The sequence below is a fragment of the Pristiophorus japonicus genome, chromosome 2 (genome assembly GCF_044704955.1).
Source record: "Pristiophorus japonicus isolate sPriJap1 chromosome 2, sPriJap1.hap1, whole genome shotgun sequence".
NCBI lineage: Eukaryota > Metazoa > Chordata > Chondrichthyes > Pristiophoridae > Pristiophorus > Pristiophorus japonicus.
This window is the reverse complement of record NC_091978.1, coordinates 285,157,880-285,175,439: the sequence shown is the minus strand read 5'-3', so window position 1 is coordinate 285,175,439 and position 17,560 is coordinate 285,157,880. Positions and strand designations below refer to the sequence as shown.

The window sequence follows — 17,560 nt, the reverse complement described above, 5'->3', positions numbered from 1 at the left end:
GTGTATGCAATAACTCAATAGACTGAATACTGTAAACTCCAAACATGTACAAACCTGGCTCTACTTTATTAGGACCCAAAGTGATTACATTACAAGATGGCTGGCCTTTTATATATGGGCCGCACACACATGCGCACAGCCCAATGACCTCCGACAGTGGGCACCACCTGGTGGCTAGTAAACCCAAGCATACATCCATCACAATATCCCCCTTTAAGATATTAGTAACGGTCTTTTTACAAATTGAGACAGTCCTGGGCTTTCCGCTCCTGAGTTGAATGTCTCAGTTCAACTCCAGCCTTGGGCGAGCATTCTGAGTCTGTTTTGACTGGGGGCTGGGTAGCTGATCTGATGGGAGTGGCAATGACCATGTCAGGAATTGAAAGTCAAGATTCATTGACCATGTCAGTGATTGAAAGTCGAGATTCATTGATGACAGCGGAGTCCTCTGATGACTGAGGGTAGGTTGGTTGGTCACTGATCGTGTCTTCCTCAGGCTGTTCCGGTTCATCCCTGTGCCACAGCTTTATCTAATCGATCTGTTTCCTGCATGTCTGCCCATTTTTGAGCTCAACGATAAACGGTCTGTTACCCTCCTTGGCCATAACAGTACCGGGACATCTAGATAGGAATAGTGCAATCAAGCAGACGCAGCATGGATTCATGAAGGGGAAATCATGTTTAACTAATTTACTGGAATTCTTTGAGGATATAACGAGCATGGTGGATAGAGGTGTACCGATGGATGTGGTGTATTTAGATTTTCAAAAGGCATTCGATAAGGTGCCACACAAAAGGTTACTGCAGAAGATAAAGGTATGCGGAGTCAGAGGAAATGTATTAGCATGGATAGAGAATTGGCTGGCTAACAGAAAGCAGAGAGTCGGGATAAATGGGTCCTTTTCGGGTTAGAAATCGGTGGTTAGTGGTGTGCCACAGGGATCGGTGCTGGGACCACAACTGTTTACAATATACATAGATGACCTGGAAGAGGGGACAGAGTGTAGTGTAACAAAATTTGCAGATGACACAAATATTAGTGGGAAAGCGGGTTGTGTAGAGAACACAGAGAGGCTGCAAAGAGATTTAGATAGGTTAAGCGAATGGGCTAAGGTTTGGCAGATGGAATACAATGTCAGAAAGTGTGAGGTCATCCACCTTGGGAAAAAAAATAGTAAAAGGGAATATTATTTGAACGGGGAGAAATTACAACATGCTGCGGTGCAGAGGGACCTGGGGGTCCTTGTGCATGAATCCCAAAAAGTTAGTTTGCAGGTGCAGCAGGTAATCAGGAAGGCAAATGGAATGTTGGTCTTCATTGCGAGAGGAATGGAGTACAAAAGCAGGGAGGTCTTTCTGCAACTGTATAGGGTACTGGTGAGGCCACACCTGGAGTACTGCGTGCAGTTTTGGTCACCTTACTTAAGGAAGGATATACTAGCTTTGGAGGGGGTACAGAGACGATTCACTAGGCTGATTCCGGAGATGAGGGGGTTACTATATGATGATAGATTGAGTAGACTGGGTCTTTACTCGTTGGAGTTCAGAAGGATGAGGGGTGATCTTATAGAAACATTTAAAATAATGAAAGGGATAGACAAGATAGAGGCAGAGAGGTTGTTTCCACTGATCGGGGAGACTAGAACTAGGGGGCACAGCCTCAAAATACGGGGGAGCCAATTTAAAACTGAGTTGAGAAGGAATTTCTTCTCCCAGAGGGTTGTGAATCTGTGGAATTCTCTGCCCAAGGAAGCAGTTGAGGCTAGCTCATTGAATGTATTCAAGTCACAGATAGATAGATTTTTAACCAATAAGGGAATTAAGGGTTATGGGGAGCAGGCGGGTAAGTGGAGCTGAGTCCACGGCCAGATCAGCCATGATCTTGTTGAATGGCGGAGCAGGCTCGAGGGGCTAGATGGCCTACTCCTGTTCCTAATTCTTATGTTCTTATTTGGGACCTTGACCATAATTCAGTACATACACAGGATCATTGATAGAAATGTCACGTGACACAGCAGCGCGATCATGATACCCTTGCTGACTTTGACGTCTGTATTTGACACGATTATTCAAGTCAGGGTGGACAAGAGAGAGCCTGGTCTTGAGACCTCTCTTCATCAATAGTTCAGCAGGGGAGACCCCAGTAAGCGTATGGGGTCTTGTCCTGTAACTAAGCAATATGCGTGACAAGCGAGTTTGCAGTGAACCTTGAGTTACATGTTTCATACTCTGCTTGATGGTTTGGACCGCACACGCTGTTTGCCCATTGGATGTGGGTTTGAATGGGGCTGACCTCACATGTTTGATACCATTGAGTTTCATGAACTCTTGAAACTCCATACTGGTGAAGCAAGATCCGTTGTCGCTTACAACGATGTCAGGCAGACCATGTGTAGCAAACATGACACGAAGACTCTCAATGGTAGCTGTGGATGTGCTGAATGACATGATTGTACACTCTACCCACTTGGAATAAGCATCCATCACAACTAAGAACATCTTTTCCAGGAAGAGACCTGCAAAGTCGATGTGGATCCTGGAGCATGATTAAGATGGCCACGACCACAGACTCAGCGGTGATTCCGCTGGTGCTTTACTAAGATGCATGCAAGTGTTGCACTGATGCACACATGATTCCAGATCAGAGTCAATTCCACCATACATGAGACCTGGCAATGGCTTTAATCATGACAATACAGGGATGCGTGCTATGTAGATCATGCACAAATTTCTCTCTGCCTTTCTTGGGCATAACAACATGATTACCCCACAGTATACAACCTGTTTGAATGGATAGGTCGTCTTTGCGACGGATGTAAGGTTTGGTCTCCTCACACATTTGCTTGGGTATGGCAGACCAATCACTACTAAGGATACAACATTTTACAACCGATAATATCAGGTCCTGGCTGATCCAGGTCTGAACTTATTGGGCCATGACAGGGGTTCCTTCACTTTCAAAAGCATGCATAACTAACAGTAGGTCTGCCGGTTGTGGCGTTTCCACCTCCGGTGTGGGCAACGGCAGACGGCTCAATGCATCGGCACAATTCTCAGTGCCAGGTCTATGACGAATGACAATCATAGGCAGATAATGTCAGCGCCCACCTCTGGATGCGGGACGATGCATTTGTATTGATACCTTTATTTTCCGAAAACAATGAAATGAGTGGCGTATGATCTGCTTCCAGTTCAAATCGAAGACGAAACAGGTACTGATGCATCTTTTTAACCCCATATACACAGACTAATGCTTCTTTTTCTACTATGCTGTAGGCCCTTTTTGCCTTTGACAAACGTTTTGAAGCATATGCAACAGGTTGTAATTTGCCCGACTCATTAGCTTGTTGGAGCACGCAATCAACTCCATATGACGAAGCATCACATGCCAATACTAGACGCTTACACAGATCATAATGTACCAGCAGTTTGTTAAAGCAAAGCAGATTAGTAGCTTTCTCAAAAGCTCTATCTTGAGACGCACCCCAAACCCAGTTGTCGCCTTTTCTTCGCAGTATGTGCAGTGGCTCTAATAAGGTGCTCAATCTAGGCAAGAAATTACCAAAATAGTTGAGTAGACCAAGGAATGAACGCAGCTCCATCATATTCTGAGGCTCGGATGCATTTTTGATGGCCTTGGTTTTCGAGTTTATAGGCCTGATACTGTCATCAGCAATTTTCCTCCCCAGGAATTCGACTTCCGGTGCCATGAAGATGCACTTCGAGCGTTTCAGTCTGAGTCCCACTTTGTCCAGACGATGTGGAACCTTTTCCAGGTTGTTCAGATGTTCGGTGGAGTCATGACCTTTGACCAGTATATCATCTTGGAACACGACGGTTCTGGGGACGGACTTCAGTAGACTCTCCATGTTCCTCTGAAATATGGCTGCAGCCGAGCGAATTCCAAAAGGGCACCTGTTGTAGATAAACAGTCCTTTATAGTGTTGATGCACGTAATTTTCTTCGACATGTCGACCAGCTCCTGTGTCAGGTAGGCCGACGTCAGTTTTGTGAATGACTTCCCCCGGCTAGCGTTGCAAACAGGTCATCAGCCTTCGATAATGGGCATTGATCCTGTTTCGAAACTCATAACCTTGTAGTCTCCATAAATCCTGTCAGCGCCATTACTTTTCAACACGGGAACAATGGGGATGGCCCATTCGTTAAATTCGACCGGTGATATGATCCCTTCACGCTGGAGTTTGTCCAGTTCGATTTCGACCTTCTCCCTCATCATGTACGGAACTGCCCGAGTTTTATGACGGACAGGTCTTGCATCCAAGTCCACGTGGATCTGCATCTTGGCTCCCGTGAAATTGCCGATGCCTGGTTCAAACAGTGAGGGGAACTTGCTCAGCACTTGAGCACATGGATTATCCGACGACGACGACAACGCTTTGATCTCATTCCAGTTCCATTTGATTTTTTCTAACCAGTTCCTGCCGAACAGCGTTGGACCATTGCCTGGAACAATCCATAATGGTAAATTGTGAACCGCACCATTATACGACACCTTGATTACTGCACTGCCAATCACTGTTATGAGTTCTTTACTGTATGTACACAACTTGGCATTGACTGGACTCAGCTTAGGCCTCACAGCCTTATTATCCCACAGCCTGTCGAATGTCCCCTGGCTCATTATTGATTGACTCGCACTTGTGTCCAATTCTATCGATATCGGCACAGCATTAAGTTTTACATTAATCATTATCGTTTGGCTCTTTTTTAGGAATGAATACAGTCCATACACTTCTTCCTCTGGTATTTCGGATTGTTTATCCGGATCCGCGCTAGACTGGTCATCATCCACCACGTGGTGTGTCGCAGCACGCTTGCTCAGTTGTGGACACATTCACTGGAGATGCCCCACTATCGAACAGCCTTTACAAATATATAATTTAAACCGACACGGATGATGCTGATGATTTCCCCCACAACGCCAACACAGTGAAATCAGATTTATTCCCGTTGGTGGACTTTGAGCAGCCACAGGTTTCGCAAACGCAGTCATGTAGGCCGAGCCATATGCAGCTCTGCCAAACGACGATACTATCTTGTTTACAGTTCTGATTTTTCAATGATATCTGCTTTAAGCTTTTGTCCGTCGTCATGCATGATTGGGCAATTGTGATGGCCTTGCTCAAATCCAGCGTCTCCGCCGCCAGTAGCTTATGCAGGATCACCTCGTGGTTGATGCCTATTACAAGGAAGTCCCACAGCATGTCTACCAACGCAGTTTTGAACTTACACAGTCCAGCTAGACGTCTTAGGTCGGCAATGAATTCCAATACATCCTGGCCCTCAAAATGAACGTGCGTATAGAATCGATATCGTGAGATGATGATGCCTTCATCTGGTTTGTGATGGTCATGTACCAGAGCACACAATATTTCATAGTCCTTGTACATTGGACTTAAGGGTGAGAGGAGATTCTTTATGAGTCCATAGATTTTCGGACCGCAAACCGTGAGGAGGACCGCCCGGCGCCGAACTGCGTCTGCCTCTTTCTCCATTTTGTTGGCCACGAAGTACTGGTTCAAGCGGGCTACAAAGTCTGCCCAATCTTCTCCCTCCACGAATCGCTCCAAAATTCCAATTGTGCTCATTTTTGCAGGCGAAGGTTCTTCATCGCCAAATGTTGTGTATGCAATAACTCAATAGACTGAATACTGTAAACTCCGAACAGGTACAAACCTGGCTCTACTTTATTAGGGCCCAAAGGGATTACATTACAAGATGGCTGGCCTTTTATACCTGGGCCGCACACACGTGCGTACAGCCCAATGACCTCCGACAGTGGCACCACCTGGTGGCTAGTAAACCCAAGCATACATACATTGACACTAACGAATTCCCAACTCCCTATACGATATGTTCGGACGCCATGTTCACTTGTAACTCCTGAACAGAGTATTTAGCCATACGGGCTAGGCGAGGGTTTAAGTCCTCAGACGGCTCCATTGTTAAATGTCATTTTGAATGTCACGGGTAGGGACCAGAAGGATTACTACATCCAAAAGGTCAAAACACACTCTTAAGACAGAGCCCAAGTGGAAAGGGAATGAAAAAGCAGACTGGCCAAAACAGGGGCAGGTGTAGGGACACCTTGGGACCCATATCACTATGGACAGATCATGGTTATAACAGGCAGAGAGGGGCCCAAAGAAGTACCATTGCCGCCTGATTTAAAACAGGCTCAGCTATGGGATGCGAACTTAGAGTAGCGATTAGAGACAAAGAAGTCTGTAGCGGGACCTTTAGAAGCTGCAGACATAGCGGTAAAGCAGGAATGCTGTTTAAGGGAGACAGTTGGATCATGCCAGGGCAGTGCAGGGAAGAATTCTTGCAGCTAGCACATGGAGGTCCAGGAGCTGGACATCAGGGCCAGAAACAACGTGGAATAAAGTAGAAGCCGTGGGATGGTGGCCTGGGCTTAGAAGTGATGTAAGGGATTACTATCAGAATTGTCTGGTATGTGCCGCAAACAATCCAGACCCCCACCAGAGAAAGGCTCCGTTGGATCACACAAGGAGGGTAGAGGGGCCATGGCCGTCTATACAGATAGATTTCAGAGGCCACTGCCCACCTCAGGCAGAGGCAATACATATTGCTCGGTGTTAATAGATCCCTTTACAAAATGGGTAGAAGCTTTTCCTTATAGGGTGGCCACCGCAGTAGTCACTGCAAAGATTTTGGTGCGAGAAGTATTTTCTCGATGGGACACCCTGATAGTGGAATCAGATCAAGGGAGTCATTTCACCGGAGTGGTAATGCAGGCTGCCCTAAAGCTGTTAGGAATACAGGGGAAATGGCATGTGGCGTATAACCCCCAATCGTCAGGTCCAGTAGAAAGGACAAAATGGACCTTAAAAGAGAGGCTTAGAAAGGAGATAGGAAATACCCTGAAGAAATGGGATAAGATCCTACCCCTCATACTGATGAGCCACCGAGCCAGTCTCTCTAAAAGTACGGGACACTCCCCACATGCACTGATGACAGGGAGACTTATGAGGACCCCGACCCATATCCTAGCACCAGTCCTGACCGAAAAGCAGGTTAAAGATAGGTTTGTCAGAGATCTGTATGATACTCTGAAGGGGTTGCATTGGGAAGCAACTAACAATATGGACAGATTGCACCAGCAGAAGCAGAAAGGACGAAGAAGGACAAACAAGAAAACGAAGAAGGACAAACAGAGAGACAGAAGGACACGAAAGGAACAGCACTGCAGAGAACAGCCAGAAGAAGAACAAACTGGTCACGGAAGCAATGACCACAAACCTACAATAGCTACAGCAAAGAAAGATGATTTCTCTCAGAAGTCTAGTCCTGTAGTTTTAGTCGGTTTTTGTTGCGTAATAAAACTGACACTGGATTAAGCCTAAATTTTGTGTCATGTGTTGTCCTTTCCCACTATAAGTTCCGAGGTCGAAGAATCAGAGTAGAGTAAAAAATAAACACCCTACAGCACCCAGCATTATTTATTTTTATTTATCAATATCTAGGGGTAGAAATTGCGCCCCACCCAAAACAAGGCGCTCCCACCCCATTTCAATGGTTGTTACCGCAGCTGTGGTTCAGGTCGACTCTTGAGCGACATTCAGCTCTTTGTTGTTTTTTTTCATGCATCTGGAATGCGATCATAATGGAGGTGGTGACAACACTTAAGGGGTAGAAACGCAGTGGTGACAGCAACTGAGGGGCGGAATTTGGGTACGGAGCAGAGTCATCGCCACGATGACTTCATCATGGCATCGCATCACCACAGCTCTCTCCTTCACTTAAAGGGGAGAGCCTCCGTGATTTTTAAACTCCGGACCGGGCCAGCAGCCTGGCCCCCAAGAGGAGGTGCCAAGTTCCTGCTGGCGGCCCGGCTGAACCCGGAAGCATAATTGTCGGGCCGACAATGCAGTCCATCAACAAAAATAAACATGGTGGCAGCGGCACAACATTCTCCCCTTTAAGGGAAGCCACACCGCCACTGCAGAAGGCCACAGCCTCACTGGACCACCAGGAAAAAAATTGTTTTGGCACCGCCGGGAGGGCTGAAGATGCGTACAGTGATGATGCGCTTACCACGGATCGGCAACAGCGAAGCGGTAGGTGGGGGATCAGGGCACCATCGGGAAAACCCGGGAGGGCAATTGGGCTTGCAGCGGCCATTCCACAAAAAGTCGGCGGCCACTCCGCTCTACAGTGTGGCCGCCGATTTGCGGTGGTAACAGGCCTTAAGGAGAGGAGCAATTTCGGCCCCCTGCAATTTTACTTTTTTAACTCTATCATACATGAAGGATTTATCACAGTTTCCTGTTGACATCGTTAATGCTGAATATTTTCAGTCATGTTACCTTTCCACCATCTTGTTTGATAAAAGTTAGGCACTGAAATTACATTGTGGAATACTAACTTAATATACATGTTTTCAATTCCTCTCCCTGCTCTTTTAGCTGATACATTGATGCATTTATTTATATGAGTAAACATCTCTGCTAAAACATCAGAAAGAAAAATTTCAGATGAATCCGTTAAATGTTCATAGACAGGGTGTAAGTTCAGGGGCACACTTTCCCTAGTAATTATAGAGCATAGGAACATAGGAATAGGAACAGGAGTAGGCCATTCAGCCTCTCAAGCCTGTCCCGCCATTCAATTAGATCATGGCTGATTCTTATTTACCCGCCTTGGTTCCGTAACCCTTAATACTCTTGTCCAACAAAAACCTATCAATCTCAGTTTTGAAATTTTCAATTGATCTAGCCTCAACAGTTTTTGGGGGCGGGAGTTCATGATTTCCACTAGCTTTTGTGTGAAAAAATTCCCCTGAACAGTCTAATTCTAATTTTAAGGTTATGCCGCTTGCCCTGGACTCTACCACCAGAGGAAATGGTCTCTCTCTTTCTACCCTATCAGCTCCTTCAATCATCTTAAACAACTCAGTTAGATCACCCCGATCGGCTGCAAATTCGGATTTTGGACATAGCGATTTTTTCCCGCCAAAAATACCACTATGACTCCGCTATGATTTCGAAGCCCAACATTCAGGAAAAAATGCGCCCAGCGGGAAAAATCGGCATTGCACAAAGATTCATGGCGCATTTTCTGCAACTTTTCTCCGAGGCCAATACCGCTGCGAGTTGGGCTTAGGGAGGGGGTAAAACACCATTTTTTCCCCCAAAAAAACAAAAAATAAAAAATCACAAAACATTCACAAGACCCTTTTCTAGCGAATCGCTGCAAAAGAATTTAAAAATAAAAATTTTAACTTAACTTTTTTGCAGGTCTTCATATTTACCGCCTTTCCAAGGGCTGCAATGCAGGTTTTTCCCCGGCGTTTTTTTTTGTCCTATCTACAGATCACTGCTGAGCCAAATATTGGACGAAAGCACTTTTTCCAGTCTTGCACGCCGGTGGTCCACTCCCCAGCGGTATTTCAAAATCGCCGGCACAAGACTTTCAGGGAATTTCCCGCCGCACCGTTTTCTGCCCATAATGGCAAAATACCACCGAGAAACCCGGAGCAAGGTTGGGGAAATTCCAGCCCTTAATCTTCTATATTCAAGGGAATGCATGCCTAGTCTGTGCAACCTGGCCTCATAGCTCTGGTATCATTCTGGTGAATCTGTGATACGCCCCCTCCAAGACCAATATATCCTTCCTGAGATGTAGAGCCCAGAACTGAATGCAGTACTCCAGATGGGATCTAACCAGAGCTCTGTATAACTGTAACATAACTTCCACTGCTTGCTATTTCAGCCCCCTTGAGATAAAGGCTAACATTCCATTAGCCTTTTAAATTATTTTTTGTACCTATCCATTCACTTTTAATGAATTCTGTTGTTGGACCCCCTAAATCTCTCTGCTCCTCTTCAGTTCCTAGCTTCTCACAATTTAGAACACACTCTGATCTATCTTTCTTAGGTCCAAAGTGGATGGATGACCTTGCACTTTCATACATTGAACTCCATCTGCCACAGTTTTGCCCACTCACTTAATCTATCAATGTGCCTTTGCAATTTTCTGCTCCCATCTATACTATTTACTTTGCCACTCAACTTAGTGTCATCAGAAAACTCAGCTTTTACTGAGGAAAATATATATGTGACGGTAATAAAATTTGAAATTCCCAGTTTAGGAGACACATGGATGTTAACCACTTTATAGCACAGGTAATTGTCCTTTACTAGCCTTCTCCTTTTACAGTTTGATTCCAGAAAATGTTTAAGACTGTTAAGCGGTCTATCCCCAACTTCAACGGAATATTAGATTACTAAGTGTCATGTTCACACTCATGACACAATGTTAGTAATGCACTATCAAATGAGCCTTTAAAATTTTGAAAAATAGTTTATATCAGTTGTTGTTACCTTGTTCATGGAAGGTAAAATCTCAACCCGCTTGTAATGTATTTGCTTCATGGGTTCTTTGCTTAAGAATTCATAGCAACACATTGCTATTAAGAATTAGTTGGTTTATTAACAAAGGTTTAACAATCACACGACACATTACCAGTTCATCCACTAGGCTCACAACTGCATACCTCGTCATGGATGACCTACACTCAACTGACTGATGTTTTATTGAGTCTTGTGAACATCATATGACTGGCTAAGCCACTCACAATGCAACAGCTCTACACTATTTTAAAAGTAACATTCAATCAAGTGCCCCCTTTTAGTAAGGGCACTCATGCAACAGCTCTTCAACTCTTTTTGGGGGAGACAAAATAAACATTAAATCAAGTGCCCCCCGATCTGGGGGACACTCCAAACATTTTTCGAGGCCCTTTTTTGTGTGTTTTTTTTGTTTTTTTTGCTATTTTCTTTTGTTTTTTTTTTGGTTTTATTGGGCATTAAATCATATTTTATCAAGTGCCCCCTATAAAAGGGGAGGGGGACACTAAAACCGCATTTAAAATAAATTAGACTTTAAAACATATAAAATCAAATTAAAATTTGGTTGCCGGGGGTAACAATGCACTCCAGTCCCTCCGGCGCCCACCTCTCGTGGAAGGCCGCGAGCGTACCGGTGGAGCAACAGCTCTACAAATCTGTGAGCATACTCACAGGTGCATACATTGGATGGGCCGAAATGGCCTCCTTCCTATGATTCTGTGATTACACTGCTCATATTTGTGTCAGTAAACCTCTTACTTTTTTTCTGATCAAGCCAGTCTTCCAGTTCTGACCATACTAATGATATGCTTTGCTGGGGTGCATGAAAGCGTTTTCGCAGGCGGCTCATCATACGGCGATACTGTCTCACCACTGCTGAAAGGGACGCTCCATGTTCTAGCGCCTGTAATTAAAGATCTTACATTTCACATTAACAGCTTTCAGTTACCAGTTCTGTCACAAAACCAAGGTCACAGTAAATGACTGAAACTTATCCTCTGTTTTAACCCTATAAGCTAATCAGAAAACATACACTGTAAGCTACCATTTCTAATCGAATCTGATAACAAATTGTAAATCTTAATGGATTTATTGATGAGAAAAGCCAGGGGCAATAGACTTTTCCCAGTCATCTCACAGACTGACAACTAGTAAACCATTGAAGAATATTACTGAAATTTTATCAGGTGCACAGTACATCCTTGTTAGTGGCTACACTCAAATAACATCATGTAGTAAAGGATTTTCTTTTCTTGCTCCAGTTTTCTCCCCTTCTTGCCTGAAGGCAGTGAATCACGCTGGAGTCGAGATCCACAGACACTGGCAGCCTCCTTGCCTCAGCTATGATCCTAAACAGTGAATATATTCAATTGTTGTGGCTCACAATCAAGCCACATTCTACCCATCCCCAGCATTTGTACACATGCCCAGCAAAGGTAGGACAGTGAATAGGAGTGGAAAGCATGGTTGATTTTAATGAAGGGATTCTTTAAAGGCTGACTACCCTTACCTGCCCTTATCCACAAATTCGTCTCTACAGGCTGAGACAGGCTGAGGCTGGGAATGTCAGAGGAAGATTGCTTTTGGAGGTTTCAAATCACTAGGGACAGAGTGACCAGCTCTTAGAATCTGCCCCCCACCCCACAGACAGCACTGCCACTGGCTGTCATGGTAACTACACCACTGAACTTTTATGCTTCAGGCTGATTCCGAGCGGCCACAGTGAAAAAAGGAAGACTTGGATTTATATCGCGCCTTTCACGACCACTGGATGCAGTTTACAGCCAATGAGTATGGTCATTGTTGTAATATAGAAAGTGCGGCAGCTAATTTGCGTACAAGCAAGCTCCCACAAACAGCAAGGTGATAATGACCAGATAATGTTTTTTTTGTTATGTTGATTGAGGGATAAATATTGGCCAGGACACCAGGGATAACTCCCCTGCTCTTTTTCGAAATAGTGCCATGGGATCTTTTTTGTCCACTTGAGAGAGCAGACGGGGCCTCAGTTTAATGTCTCATCCGAAAGATGGCTTCTATAGATATGTAAAGAGAAAAAGGTTAGTAAAAACAAATGTAGGTCCCCTGCAGTCAGAATCAGGGGAAGTCATAACGGGGAACAAAGAAATGGCAGACCAATTGAACAAGTACTTTGGTTCGGTATTCACTAAGGAAGACACAAACAACCTTCCGGATATAAAAGGGGTCAAGGGGGTCTAGTAAGAAGGAGGAACTGAGGGAAATCCTAATTAGTTGGGAAATTGTTTTGGGGAAATTGATGAGATTGAAGGCCGATAAATCCCCAGGGCCTGATGGACTGCATCCCAGAATACTTAAGGAGGTGGCCTTGGAAATAGCGGATGCAATGACTGTCATTTTCCAACATTCCATTGACTCTGGATCAGTTCCTATGGAGTGGAGGGTAGCCAATGTAACCCCACTTTTTAAAAAAGGAGGAGAGAGAAAGCAGGGAGTTACAGACCAGTCAGCCTGACATCGGTAGTGGGTAAAATGATGGAATCAATTATTAAGGATGTCATAGCAGCGCATTTGGAAAGAGGTGACATGATAGGTCCAAGTCAGCATGGATTTGTGAAAGGGAAATCATGCTTGACAAATCTTCTGGAATTTTTTGAGGATGTTTCCAGTAGAGTGGACAAGGGAGAACCAGTTGATGTGGTGTATTTGGACTTTCAGAAGGCTTTCGACAAGGTTCCACACAAGAGATTAATGTGCAAAGTTAAAGCACATGGGATTGGGGGTAGTGTGCTGAGGTGGATTGAGAACTGGTTGGCAGAAGGAAGCAAAGAGTAGGAGTAAATGGGTACTTTTCAGAATGGCAGGCAGTGACTAGTGGGGTACCGCAAGGTTCTGTGCTGGGGCCCCAGCTGTTTACATTGTACATTAATGATTTAGACGAGGGGATTAAATGTAGTATCTCCAAATTTGCGGATGACACTAAGTTGGGTGGCAGTGTGAGCTGCGAGGAGGATGCTATGAGGCTGCAGAGTGATTTGGATAGGTTAGGTGAGTGGGCAAATACATGGCAGATGAAGTATAATGTGGATAAATGTGAGGTTATCCACTTTGGTGGTAAAAACAGAGAGACAGACTATTATCTGAATGGTGACAGATTAGGAAAAGGGGAGGTGCAACGAGACCTGGGTGTCATGGTACATCAGTCATTGAAGGTTGGCATGCAGGTACAGCAGGCGGTTAAGAAAGCAAATGGCATGTTGGCTTTCATAGCGAGAGGGTTTGAGTACAGGGGCAGGGAGGTTTTACTACAGTTGTACAGGGCCTTGGTTAGGCCACACCTGGAGTATTGTGTACAGTTTTGGTCTCCTAACTTGAGGAAGGACATTCTTGCTATTGAGGGAGTGCAGCGAAGGTTCACCAGACTGATTCCCGGGATGGCGGGACTGACATATGAAGAAAGACTGGATCAACTGGGCTTGTATTCACTGGAGTTCAGAAGAATGAGAGGGGATCTCATAGAAACGTTTAAAATTCTGATGGGTTTAGACAGGTTAGATGCAGGAAGAATGTTCCCAATGTTGGGGAAGTCCAGAACCAGGGGTCACAATCTAAGGATAAGGGGTAAGCCATTTAGGACCGAGATGAGGAGAAACTTCTTCACCCAGAGAGTGGTGAACCTGTGGAATTCTCTACCACAGAAAGTTGTTGAGGCCAATTCACTAAATATATTCAAAAAGGAGTTAGATGTAGTCCTTACTACTAGGGGGATCAAGGGGTATGGCGAGAAAGCAGGAATGGGGTACTGAAGTTGCATGTTCAGCCATGAACTCATTGAATGGCGGTGCAGGCTCGAAGGGCCGAATGGCCTACTCCTGCACCTATTTTCTATGTTTCTATGTTTCTATCTCCGACGTGCTCCCTCAGCATTGCACCAAAGTGTCTGCCTAGATGTTATTTTTGTGCTCAAGGCCCTGGAGTGGGACATCAACATAATTTCATCTGCATTTCACGGTTATATCAAACAATTTCATCACTTTCCCACTGGGCAATAGTGCGATGGCCTTGCAATTTATTCGACTGGCAGGATTCCCCAAAGTGCAATTGATGGCACGTATGTGGCCTACAGGCCCCTGCAGACAACCCCATTATCTTCATGAACTCCAAGGGCTTCCACTTCATCAAAGTGCAGGTCATCTATAACCATCAAACTAGGATCTTGCAAGTGATTGTTTATTGGGCAGTAATAATACCTTAATTTTAAGATAATTCGCTGACCTCGGTACCAGCTTCAGACACGACAACGGCACAACCAGCCCAGTCGACCCTGAAAAGTTCTCCTCACCAACATCTGGGGACTTGTGCCAAAATTGGGAGAGCTGCCCCAGAGACTAGTCAAGCAACAGCCTGACATAGTCATGTTCCCAGAATCACGCCTTTCAGCCAATGTCCCAGACTCCTCTAATACCATCCCTGGGTATGTCCTGTCCCACCAGCAGGACTGACCCACTCGAGGTGGCGGCACAGTGGTATTCAGTCGGGAGAGAGTGGCCCTGGGATTCCGCAACATTGACTCCGGATCCCATGAAGTCTCATGGCTTCAGGTCAAGCATGGGCAAGGAAATCTCCCACTGATTATCACCTACCGCCCTACCTCAGCTGACGAATCAGTACTCATCCATGTTGAACACCACTTAGAAGCACTGAGGGTAGCAAGGCACAGAATGTACTCTGAATGGGGATCTTCAATGTCCATCACCAAGAGTGGCTCGGTAGCACCACTACTGACCGAGCTGGCCGAGTCCTGAAGGACATATCTGCTAGACTAGGTCTGCAGCAGGTCAGTGAGAGAACGAACATGAGGGAAAAACCTACTTGACCTCGTCCTCACCAATCTACCTGTCGCAGATGCATCTGTCCATGACAGCATTGGTAGCATTGATCACCGCACATTGTGGAGATGAAGTTGTGTCTTCATGCTGAAAATGCCCTCCATCATACTGTATGGCACTACCACCGTGCTAAATGGGATAGATTCAGATCAGATCTAGCAGCTTAAAACTGGCATTCATTAGATGCTGTGGGCCATCAGCAGCAGCAGAATTGTATTCCACCACAATCTGTAACCTCATGGCCCGGCATATCCCTCACTCTAACATAACCAACAAGCCAGGGGACCTACCCTGGTTCAATGAGGAGGGCAGAAGAGCACGCCAGGAGCAGCACCAGGCGTACCTAAAAATGAGATACCAACCTGGGGAAGCTGCAACACAACACTATTTGCATGCTAAGCAGCGGGAGCAATGTGGAATAAACAGAGATAAGCGATCCCACAATCAACGGATCTGATCAAAGCTCTGCAGTCCTGCCACATCCAGTTGTGAATGGTGGTGAGCAATTAATCAACTAATGGGAGAAAGAGGCTCCATCAATATCCCCATCCTGAATGATGGCGGAGCCCAGCACGCAAGAGCAAAAGACACGGCTGAAGCGTTTGCAACCACCTTCAGCCAGGAGTGCCAAGTGGATGATCCATACCAGTCTCCTCCTGAGGTCCCCACCATCACGGAAGCCAGTCTTCAGCCAATTTGATTCATTCCACATGATATTAAGAAGCGGCTGAGCACACTGGATACAGCAAAGGCTATGGGCCCTGACAACATCCTGGCTGTCGTGCTGAAGACTTGTGCTCCAGAACTAGCTGTGCTAGCCAAGCTGTTTCAGTGCAGCTACAACACTGGCATCTACTCAACAATGTGGAAAACTGCCCAGGTATGATGTCCTGTTCACAGAAAACAGGAGAAATCCAATTCGGCCAATTACCGCCCCATCAGTCTACTCTCAATCATCATTTATTAGCCCATTCTTTTCCAAATGCCAATTACTTTTGTCCTGGTTTATTGTCTCTAAAAGTTTCCCCACCGCCGACGTTAGGCTGTCCGGCCTGTAATTGTCGGGTTTATCCCTCCCCTTTTTTTCAACAGGAATGTAACATTTGCAATCCTCCAGCATCACCGCCATATCCAAGGAAGATTGGAAGATTGTGTGCAGAACCTCCCCAATTTCTACCCTTACTTCCCTCAGTAACCGAGGATGCTTCCCATCTGTACCAGGTGATTTTTCTATTTTGAAGACTACCAATCTTTTAATACCCGCTGATGACTAGTATTCTTGTTAACATTATTATTCATATGGCCACTTTAGCATAGTACAAGATGAAATAGTAGAGTAACTGCTTTGTTATTATCAAAAGCCCTGGAACAATACTGTAAATATTTGAAGGAAATTGATTTTCATCACTACTTTCTGTTAATGTACACAGTCAGAGATTGTGGACTTTTTTTTTAAAGCAGCAAAGTATGGGCTCAATTTCCCCCAGTTATCTGCACAGTTTTTTTGGGGAGTAAACGAAAATCTCCAAGTTTCCCAAAGATTCTGCGCCAGCGTAACTCAGTTACGATTTTGTTAGGTTAGGATACTTTTGTGTCATAGGAGGCGTAACCTGATGTCTGCGCCAGTTTTTCAGATTTAAGCAAGTTTGGCCAACTTGCATTTTTCCCAGGACAGCGTATGTGACCAATCCCCCAAAACTTCTGGGCACTTAAGAGAAATCAGCGCACATTAAAAAATCGGTGCAGAAAGACGCCATTGTTTTCAGGCGAAGTTTTGGAGGGAGTCAAGAAGGCAAAGAATATACACCATGAAGATTAATTTTTTCAAAGTCAAAAGGGAAAAAATGGAAGGCTAAAGCAATTTTTGAATTTTTGATTTTTTTCGGAGTACCACCCCACCACCAGGCATCTCCTCGCTGGGCTTGAGGGTCGGAGCGTCAATAGGCAGAGTCGCTCCCGCGCCCCGACACAGGGGCTCGGGGCTCGGCTTCAAAAGAAGTGCGGGGGGAGGGGTGAAGCCGAACTGAAGGGTTGAGAACCCTTACGCTATACAGCAGCTTCAAAAAAGGCAGGACTGGGTGGGCGGGTGGAAGACGAGTCACTGTGTCCGGGCGAGGGAGCGATTCTGCTGGCCGACCCGCGAGTCCGGTGAGGAGACGTTCGATGCTGGGGTGGTACTTTGAAAAAAAAATCTAAATTAATGAATTGCATTCAACTTTGTTTCTTCATTGAATGCCTAGCTTCCCGTTCTAAGTAAGCCTATTGTGCATGGGCAGACCAGGATGTGGTCCATACTAG

At 45.3% G+C, this 17,560-nt stretch overlaps 1 protein-coding gene across 9 annotated transcripts in view; it reads right to left on the bottom strand.

Moving 5' to 3' along the window:
- LOC139233945 (uncharacterized) overlaps positions 1–17,560 on the bottom strand; it is a 926,529-nt gene that overhangs the window by 169,508 nt on the left and 739,461 nt on the right. For 7 of the 9 annotated variants that reach the window (XM_070864651.1, XM_070864643.1, XM_070864634.1 and 4 more), the window contains one exon: positions 11,154–11,298. The exons of 1 other annotated variant lie outside the window; for it this stretch is intronic. In XM_070864651.1, coding sequence (XP_070720752.1) covers positions 11,154–11,298 — 145 coding nt within the window. Of the gene's footprint in view, positions 1–11,153; positions 11,299–17,560 lie in introns of those variants that run through there. One more of the 9 variants, XR_011588246.1, reaches the window with a different exon arrangement.